Here is a 9,924-nt window from a genome sequence, read left to right on the forward strand (position 1 = left end):
ATCGGAAGACAGTTACAAACACAGTTGACTCGCTGCGCTCGTCAACTCGTGTTTGTGGATCTCTGTGTGTGTGCATTTGTGTTGTTTAGTGTCGGTGTGTGTGTGTGTGCTGTTGAGTGTCGTGGGTGTGGGCGTGGGTGTGTTGGTCGCCCGATGGTTGACTCGCTGCGCTCGTCAACCATCGGAAGACAGTTACAAACACAGTTGACTCGCTGCGCTCGTCAACTGTGTTTGTCGATGTCTGTGTGTGTGCGTGTGTGTTGTTGAGTGTCGGTGTGTGTGTGTGTGTGCTGTTGAGTGTCGGTGTGTGTGTGCGTGAGTGTGTTGGATGCCGAGGGTTGACGAGCTGCGCTCGTCAACTTGTCGTCTTCTGCGTTGCAAAAGCAATAGCCCCTTACGCCTAGAATAGGCGCTCGGGCCTAATAAAGAATAAAGAATAAAGAAGAATAAAGAATTTTTGCAAAAACAATATAACTTTTTTTCTGAGTGTGCGATTTCTACACAAAATACATTTTCGGAATGGTCTCGACGAGGGCTACGCGTCTGTGGGGGCACACAAACACGAGTTGACGAGCTTCGCTCGTCAACTCGTGTTTGTGTGTGTGTGTGTGTGTCTGTGTGTCTGTGTGTCTGTGTTGTTTAGTGTTGGGGCGTGTGTGTGTGTGCTGTTGAGTGTCGTGGGTGTGGGCGTGGGTGTGTTGGTCGCCCGATGGTTGACTCGCTGCGCTCGTCAACCATCGGAAGACAGTTACAAACACAGTTGACTCGCTGCGCTCGTCAACTGTGTTTGTCGATGTCTGTGTGTGTGTGTTGTTGAGTGTCGGTGTGTGTGTGTGTGTGCTGTTGAGTGTCGGTGTGTGTGTGCGTGAGTGTGTTGGATGCCGAGGGTTGACGAGCTGCGCTCGTCAACTTTGTCGAGGGTTGACGAGCTGCGCTCGTCAACTTTGTCGAGAGTTGACGAGCTGCGCTCGTCAACTTGTCGTCTTCTGCGTTGCAAAAGCAATAGCCCCTTACGCCTAGAATAGGCGCTCGGGCCTAAAGAAAAAGAATAAAGAATTTTTGCAAAAACAATATAACTTTTTTTCTGAGTGTGCGATTTCTACATAAAATACATTTTCGGAATGGTCTCGACGAGGGCTATGCGTCTGTGGGGGCACACAAACACGAGTTGACGAGCTTCGCTCGTCAACTCGTGTTTGTGTGTGTGTCTGTGTGTCTGTGTGTCTGTGTTGTTTAGTGTCGGGGTGTGTGTGTGTGTGCTGTTGAGTGTCGTGGGTGTGGGCGTGGGTGTGTTGGTCGCCCGATGGTTGACTCGCTGCGCTCGTCAACCATCGGAAGACAGTTACAAACACGAGTTGACTCGCTGCGCTCGTCAACTCGTGTTTGTGGATCTCTGTGTGTGTGCATTTGTGTTGTTTAGTGTCGGTGTGTGTGTGTGTGCTGTTGAGTGTCGTGGGTGTGGGCGTGGGTGTGTTGGTCGCCCGATGGTTGACTCGCTGCGCTCGTCAACTGTGTTTGTCGATGTCTGTGTGTGTGCGTGTGTGTTGTTGAGTGTCGGTGTGTGTGTGTGTGTGCTGTTGAGTGTCGGTGTGTGTGTGCGTGAGTGTGTTGGATGCCGAGGGTTGACGAGCTGCGCTCGTCAACTTGTCGTCTTCTGCGTTGCAAAAGCAATAGCCCCTTAGGCCTAGTATAGGCGCTCGGGCCTAATAAATTGTACTTACTGCAGAATTGTCATTCGTCAGTGTGATGTTTTATGAACTGAAATCATAAGGACTTTAGTAACATTTTGTGCTGGACAGTAGTCTCACTGTCCTTTAGAGTCCTCCACAACTCATAGCCTCATCGCTGTCCCACTGCCAGATAATTGATGAGGGCAACAAATAGCATTATTTCATCCTGCTGTCCTTCCTAAGAAAGCACACTGAAAAATGTAATAAGCACAAAGACCATATAATAAGACCATTTATCTGTTTGTCGCCGGCGCCCCCTGGCTCGCGTTGAGGAACGCAGCAGCAGCAGCAGCTTTATCGGGAACGTGTTCCACGGATTAAATCAAGCTCCTCTGCAGACAGTACTTACTTCTTGTAAGTAAATCATTAACATGGGCTTGAGACTCTGCCAGCGTTTCAAACGGAGGCACCTTTTGTGCCGCTGTTTACCTCCTCTTGGGCATTTCCTCATTGCCTCATTTACCTGTTGTAAATTCCCCATTAGGACCAGGGTTGCCAGATCTCGCGAGACAAAAAAGCAACCAGGCCTTTGAAAACTGGGTTCTGCGGAGAGCGAGAAAATAAATCGGCTGCAGTTTTTACAATCTGTTTGGATGGATTGTAAACTGTGCGCAGTGGACCCTGCGCTTCAGGACAATAACCACAAGAGGGAGATAAACCACCTTTTCACATTATTAAACATGAGAAAAGAGATGGGATATCACACATTAACAGATGTACCAAGTACATTATAACACAGTAAAGCTCCACAAATAAATATCCTGAATTCACAAATTCTTTCTTGTTTTTATATATTTATTTCCAGGCGAGTCGCGCGACTGCCCTGCTCAGCCTCTGCTCTGATTGGCTAGTACTCGTTGCCATCAGGGCCAGAGCCAATTAGAAGCAGGATGTGGGTGGGGGAAAACTCTAATTATCATTTGTTTAAGTTTATAATTAAAGCAGACGCTTTAGAAAACTGCAGGCTGACATTTTACAGAAAACGTGCAGCGTCCGCAGCCAGTTGTTGCTGTCTGGCTTTATGACGCGGCGAGCGTCCAACGCGTCAGAGATGAGCGACGGAAGTACGTCATTGAAGCGGAAGTAAATCGTTCTTCTCTTCGTCTCAGGTATTCTCCGTAGTGATTCACGCATATATTCTGGAATCTTAATCTTAGTTGCTTTTCTTTGAACACAACTAAGCCTTGTTACTTTCATTTATGTAGCAACGTCATTGGGTAAAACAGTGCATGCATTCCTTTGAAGTTGTGCTCTTTGTAGTTGTTGTGTGACGCATCACCTCCATGCTTTGAGATGGGCCGTGGATACGCAGTAGAGCAGGCTGTGGAGGGTTACCTGTCCAAACTAGGTGCGACGCACGCGTGTCCAGTCTCGGGCCTCCTCATTGGACAGGTAAGGTTCATCTCCCGTTTGATCGATCGCTCATTTGACTTCTGTTTGTGTGTTGTGCCAGCCTTCTGTCTATCTGCTTGTAAATGTTATTTTTACCATTTGTTTGTGTCTCCTCCTGAGACGCAGCCAGTCAGCACGTCCTCTGTGGGGGACAGTGTCCCTTACGGAGGACATGCTGACTGGCTGGGTCCCGGGAGGAGACGGCTAGCGTCTTGCATCCTCACTACGACATGCAGACAGTGATTTATATGAATGACTAAACATTCCAGAGCTCTTCTCAAAGGGATTATGTCATCATGGCAAGCCGGACGCCCCCGAGGGAGGGGTCCGCGTCAACCGCCGGAAAGTCTTTGGACAAGGAGTGGGTGGCTGAGCATGCTCGCCAGGTAGACCGTATCCTGATTTTAATGTTTGAGGTTTTACTGAAGTGTATTCTGTTATAACGTGCTGTGTTGCTACTGGAAGCTCGGACGGTTCATCATGAAATTATTTATAGTCAAATGAACTAATCTCTGGGCTTTGAACACGCCATTGTTTACGTCTATTGGTGTTGCACAGCACAACTAGAGTACCAGGAATGCAGGAAGGATTATTCATCATAGATGTATTTGTTACAGTTTCAACTAGCTAACGGATGTCTGATCAGGTGTCTCGGATGCTGCCTGGCGGCCTCGCTGTCCTGGGAGTCTTTATGATCACTGATGCAGATGCTAAGGACACAGTAGCCACGCTCAGCCAGGTGAAATGATGTGAACCGAAGTAATGATTGTTTTTATGGTTTTATGTTTTATGGAAGGGCCAATTAGGAGGGGAATGAGCTGCTTGGCGGAGGTCTGCGCCATCTGAGTGTTTTTCTCATTTAAATTATAGATTGAAATGTAGATGAAAGAGAACACAGACGCTCTATTCCCTGAAGTGTGGAGCTAAATTGGGCAGAAATCTATTTTGCCAGTATCAAGCTGTAGGAAACAAATCTTTTTACGGTCACTTAAGGTGGAGACTATTTAGTCTTAAGAGCTCTATTATTGAATTGTATCTGTATAGCAGGGATTGACAAGTCCCTTAAAGTAGCTCGCTATAATGTCTGTGCCTGTGAGTCTGATTCTGTGTTTTTCCAGCTGGTTTTTGCAGTGGAGAAGCTCATATCTTCAGAATACCTGTGGAACCCCGCAGATGATGACATCACAGACTGCGTCACACTGCACGTCAACCCCAAGACCAGAAAGTATCCTTTTGCATACTACTACTACTACTACTACTGTATGTGGCTGATCCTTTACCCACATCTCAGAACAATCTGCAGAACCTTTGATGTCAAAAATCCAAAGGTCAGTTCACAATGGTTTCTTCCAGCTGCAGCCATTAAAGTCGAATCATCGACCCCAAAAAGCGCTGAAGCCTCTAAAATTATTTGTGGCATTATAGGCTTCAAAATAACTATTAAATATAAATATAAATATAATTATTATTAATTTATTGTATAAAACATTCCAACGGTGTAGAAGATCAACTAATCAGAGGGCTCGTCACTCGACAGGATGTGATTTAGGGACTGAGGTTTCAAACGTGAAACCGATCTCTCAGGCTGCGTGATATTTATATATAAAATATGAAGCATTGAGCTGTTGTCAGTTCTATCAGTGGCTTTGGGTGTTTCAGAGTATGGCCAAGCTTGCCGATTGGAAGTACCACTCCGGTGTGTGTTCCTCCTGGAGCATGGTGTCATGCTGCGTAAATGTGGATATGCTGGTACCCCTGCTGGGCAGCGGAAGTGCTGCAGAGATCCTGGATGCATTTCTTAAGGTTTGTTTCAATCCTGTAAACACCTTAAATATTCAGCAAAGGCAGGAGTGAAACTTTCCTGCTCATGGTTTGTTTCAGGAAGGACTGAAAGAGTGGGCCCGCCAGATTCAGCACGGAATCTGTCTGTTTGAAGGGAAAACGCTTCCAGACGACACCGAGCTGCTCGCCGGACAGGTTGTACAAATCAAATTACACCGAGAAAGTATTTTGGAAAGTAAATAAATGTGTATACAGCATATATACCCCATAAAGATTGCTGACTTGGCAGTGTCATTGGATCGTTACTCAAGGGCAGGTTGGAAGTAATCGTTAAAATCAAAACCTGATTTCCTCTCTGAGGTCGTTTGCAGACGGGCTGTTGTGCTTTGTTTTATCATTAATTATAATATTTTTGAGCCTAATGCTTCAAAATCTTGCATCTATTCCTCAAACCAACCATCTTGGAATGAATTTCATCACTAAAACCAGAGTTTAGACGCCTTCAAGCTTTGCACCGAGTCCAGCAAATATCAATTTGCTCACGTCTGGATTGAACACGATAATTTAACAAGCATCTCAGAACAGGAACATCCATTTTAACTCGAACTGTTTTGTGTTCAATGGTCAGTCGGTGCAGATGAGGTGGACTGAAATGATCTTGTCTTTTAGCTGGCGTCGCTGAAAATAAAACATTTGTTTGGGATTATATCATCCAGATCCATTCTTATTAATCACTTTATTTACATCCAGTTCAGTCATCAGCCAATGTCTAAATGAAGGGTTATTCTTTAAAATGCATCAAAATCCTGTCTCTGCTGTGTGAGTGTGGTATTGACCCACTAATCATCTATGCATGTCGATCAGTATTAGTCCACTGATGCCTTGTCGTCTCTTTATTCTGCTCAGGCAGTGAAAGTGATCTTTATGGAGCATTTAGTATTTTGCATGTCCCGGTAGAACCTGATGATCTCACAGTGTTGCACCGTTTTATGATGGAGAGAATGCTGCTGTGGAATCTTCATGGTTCTGTCGGATCAGAAACTTTGTAATCGATTGAATTGAATCCATTTATCTTCTGGTCATGAGAGGCTTCCCAAACGTGGCCTCCTGACTTCTCTGTGTCTAATAAAGACTTTTGTAAGTTAACATTTCCGGTTAATCTAATTTATTCAAGCTTGGTAAAAATATAAGTATATAAATACTGAATTGTCTGGAGTACATTTATAACCACTATGTTTCATATTTTACTGTAGAAGAGGAACAGACAGACCTTTACGGTTCAACTGCTCATTTCACCGGTAGGACATACTACGCATACTGTATAAAATATATGATTGTGTATGATTACACCTCAGACCATGATTTCTGTCTACTAGGATGATCAGAGTCTATCAGATGTTGTCCAGCAGTGTGGAGGCAGCGTGTCAGTCAGAGGTGCAATCCACAGCAGAGCTTACCTCCACAGCAACAAGTCAAAGGTCAGACTGGCTGAAAAGGTAATGGCTCTTTGAACCGACCTGCGCCGCTGAAGGAGGGTCCACCGTACAGTAACCGGCCTCTGTGTGAAGCTGCTGAAGAGGGATGTGCTGTCTACGGTAGCTGCAAGGGTCCAGATGCTGCTGGAAGAGCTGCTGATGTCAGAGGAGGGCGAGGGCGGGGGCGGGGGCGGGGGCGGCTCCAGAGGCAAACATCAAACAGCTGCAGGTAGGCAGGCGTCGGGCTGGGTGGGTTCGGGTTTCCGATGGTCGTCTGCAGCTTCGACTCGATACGCATCAGCTGGTCTAGAGTCGCATCTCCTTCCTGCTCTGGCGTGCTGAGATGATGTCATTATTATAAAGGGTCGCCATGAGCAGCACGTCGCATCATAAGCGCGTTCCCCTCCCCTCCCCATCGGCCACGCCGCTTTGTTCGCTCAAACACACGAGGACGTGTGTCGATGGCGTTGAGCTGCGTAGAGACTTGTGACTCTCACCGTTAGCCGCAGCAGCCGGTCACCGGCGCCCCCTGGCTCGCGTCGAGGAACGCAGCAGCAGCAGCAGCAGCTTTATCGGGAACGTGTTCCTCAGATTAAATCGAGCTCCTCTGCAGACAGTCCTTTAATGGAGGCCTTTGAGGGCATGTAGGGATTTGGCTACGGCTTTCTTTGGCTTATTGCAGTGCTTCTCAATTATTTTCTGTCGCGCCCCCCCTAGGAAGAAAAAAACATTTCGCCCCCCCCCCCCGAAAAAAAAAACACTCTTGTATCCTTATTAACATACAAAGAAATATGAAAAAGAAAGAAATATAGATCAACTTACAACAAAGAATAACTTTATTACCATTTTTTTTTAGTCTGCAACAGAAAATGAGGAAGTCAAGTCTTTCTTCTTCTCCCACCGTAGATTGTTTATAACCGCTCTTCTTCTGCTAATCCTCCCTGCGCGCACTCTGACAATCAGGGCGCCACTGCCAACTACTGGAGTGGATGTGCAATTACACTTTACTCTCGTAAGGCAAAAAAACATTTTCTCCGCGGTCACAGGCGTCGCACCGCGCCCCCCACTGGCTGGCTGGCTTATTGTGACGAGCACATCATTGTGGCTGATTGACAGGTGTGGACTTTGTCAACTTAAATTCACTACCTGACTAAATCACTCTTGCTTCTCTCTGCTACTGTTTACAACGTTGTTATGTTGACTCCGCCCAATAATCAGATTTATTGAGCACGTAAAGTGAGAAATATTGCATTCAGCATGTTTGTCTGTCTGTAATCATTTTATTTCTGGAGTTTAAGACAAAAACTGGTCAGAATATTTGAACCAAAACGTTATCACTGTCTACCGTATACTGGAGCCGTGCCATTTAAAGGGAACATATTACACTATTTTGGTGGGTTTGGGTCTTTATCAACCCAAAAACAGTTAAATAAACCATCCGGTCAATCCTGCCTAGTTCTGTAATCGAGTACTGAAAAATCTGTTTGACTTCCGGTCGGCTGGGGCTCAGTTGGTAGAGTGGGTCGTCCAGCGATCAGAAGGTCGGTGGCTCGAATCCCAGCTCTGACTGTCTGCATGTCGAAGTGTCCTTGGGCAAGACACTGAACCCCGAATGTCTCCCGGTGGGTCCGGCAGCACTGGAGTGTGAATGTATGAATGAATGTGTGTGTGAATGGGTGTGTGAATGGGTGAATGTGAGGCCTCGTGCTTTGAGCACCGCGAAGGTGGAAAGAGCACTACGTATATAAGTGCAGAACATTTACTTCTGAGGCAATTTAAACAAACGTTTTGGTCGAAAACCAAGTCGTTCGAGAACAGAGGTTCCACGGTATTTCTAAATATCTCTGAAATGTTCAGCCGCTCATCTCGCAGCATCTCTGCCTCTTCGTCTCTTTCAGATACATTCGCTCTCCCTCGTCGCATCTTCTGCCCAGTGAGCTCATGTGGGCCGGTGTGCGTGTGCGACTACCAGTTCAGTGATGAGGCTAAGGCAGAGGCCACTGACAGACTGAAGGAGATGCTGGACATTGATGTGGCTGAGGAACACCTGGATACCTCTCAGGAATCACCTGCCCAAATCCTGGAGAGAGGTGCTGCGGCAGGTACTGGGAGCGTGTGTCTGCACAGAATGGACCGAGCTGTTCATGATACATGACGACATCTCTGATTAGCTAATAATCACTATGTTACGTTCTGTGACCCCCGTGATGCGTGAAAATACGCAAAATAGCGGCACCATATTTATTTTATTGCTTTGTGTGTATTTGTACCTTTATGAATTCACCAGCCCTCTACTGTACTACCCTTTGCCACATACCTACAAGCATGTTTGTATTCTAATACAGTAACAGTCGGGTATATTTAAAAATTGTAATGAAACTTTCACAAAAGCACAAAGTGAACACGACGCGATGCTAACTGGGTGAGCGAGTCGGACAAGGGGAGATTTTGCAAAGTACTTTTTTTCCCCGAAGGCAGATCTTGTTACTGTACAGGTACTGTATTTTATATGTTGCAATACTGTGCATGTATTTTAATTTGATTTTAGTATTTATTTACAGTGTAATTTTTCTTAGGCTAGAAAATAATACTAATAAAATGATGGAAATGTAAACGTTTATACATATCCCGGGATGTAGCAGAAAATCTGTGACATATTAATACATGTTTGGCAAGATTTTTGAGCTCCAGTGTCATGTTCTCAAACATGTTTTCTCAGGCTGGCCAAGTAAAGTAATAACATTTAGCCGCTTTAGCTTTAATAAATGTTTGGTAGGAGTCAAGAAAAGGGAACTAATAAACCGTGCATTTGCCGTAAAAACGTTTGTGAACATGGAATATAACTCAGTACAACTTTGAGGTACTCGGTACTGAAGGGTCTCTGTTGGACAGACCTCACTGAGCAGCTGTTTTACTAACGTATTATAGTTCATGAATTGTGTGTTTTGTGTTTCCAGAGCTCACTGTGGGACCCGTGGAAGCACTGGAGCCCAAAAGAAGCAAATGTGTTGGTAAAACTCTTTCCGTTGTATCAGCTTACGTTTGAGTCGGACAGACTCTCAATGTCACCTGAGCAGCCCGGTAAAGCAAGGACGTGATGAAACTCTGTTAGCGTAGCGAGCACAAGACCTGCGTGTTCTGACGGACCGCTTTCTGCACCGGAAGGGAATGCGGTGCCATTATTCAAAGTTACGCTAGTTATATTGCGTTTGGAGTTCTTTTTATGTTTTTGTCTTTATTACTTTTTCACAGGACCCGTTAAAAAAGTTGCTGCATTAAAATAATCACATATATACTACATGGATAAATGTGTTTTGTATTTAAACCCCTGGATCTCTAATGGGGTGTAGCTGTAACACTCGCTTCATTCCACCCTTTCTCTTTCAGGTGTTGCCATGGCGACTGCTGTTGCCCTTCTCGCCACCGCTGCCTCAATGCTCTATCTCAGTGACATTTAATAAACAAATATACGCCATCAAATAAAGAGTTTGCTTGTCACATTTGTATAAAGTGTAGGTTTTTATAAATATCAATGATTTATTTCT

The 9,924-nt window shown here is 45.3% G+C and overlaps 1 protein-coding gene across 1 annotated transcript; it reads left to right on the forward strand.

The window, feature by feature from the left end:
• The first annotated feature begins 3,001 nt into the window (after positions 1–3,001).
• LOC137914036 (protein odr-4 homolog) lies at positions 3,002–9,866 on the forward strand. Its single transcript, XM_068757658.1, has 13 exons — positions 3,002–3,122; positions 3,392–3,508; positions 3,769–3,861; positions 4,241–4,347; positions 4,414–4,450; positions 4,782–4,925; positions 5,004–5,099; positions 6,158–6,202; positions 6,281–6,400; positions 6,473–6,608; positions 8,278–8,481; positions 9,337–9,390; positions 9,767–9,866. Exons 1-13 carry the CDS (start codon positions 3,024–3,026, stop codon positions 9,835–9,837), a joined length of 1,323 nt encoding a protein of 440 aa, XP_068613759.1. The 5' UTR covers positions 3,002–3,023; the 3' UTR covers positions 9,838–9,866.
• Positions 9,867–9,924: the final 58 nt, after the last annotated feature.

The sequence above is a fragment of the Brachionichthys hirsutus genome, unplaced genomic scaffold (genome assembly GCF_040956055.1).
Source record: "Brachionichthys hirsutus isolate HB-005 unplaced genomic scaffold, CSIRO-AGI_Bhir_v1 contig_261, whole genome shotgun sequence".
Classification (NCBI taxonomy): domain Eukaryota; kingdom Metazoa; phylum Chordata; class Actinopteri; order Lophiiformes; family Brachionichthyidae; genus Brachionichthys; species Brachionichthys hirsutus.

Bases quoted from the DNA above. Each gene is read 5' to 3' on its own strand.
- LOC137914036 (XM_068757658.1), top strand. From the start codon at position 3,024: ATGGGCCGTGGATACGCAGTAGAGCAGGCTGTGGAGGGTTACCTGTCC. The intron at 4,451-4,781 runs GTCAGTTCACAA...TGGGTGTTTCAG, and splicing joins TTGATGTCAAAAATCCAAAG to AGTATGGCCAAGCTTGCCGA. The intron at 5,100-6,157 runs GTTGTACAAATC...ATTTTACTGTAG, and splicing joins CCGAGCTGCTCGCCGGACAG to AAGAGGAACAGACAGACCTT.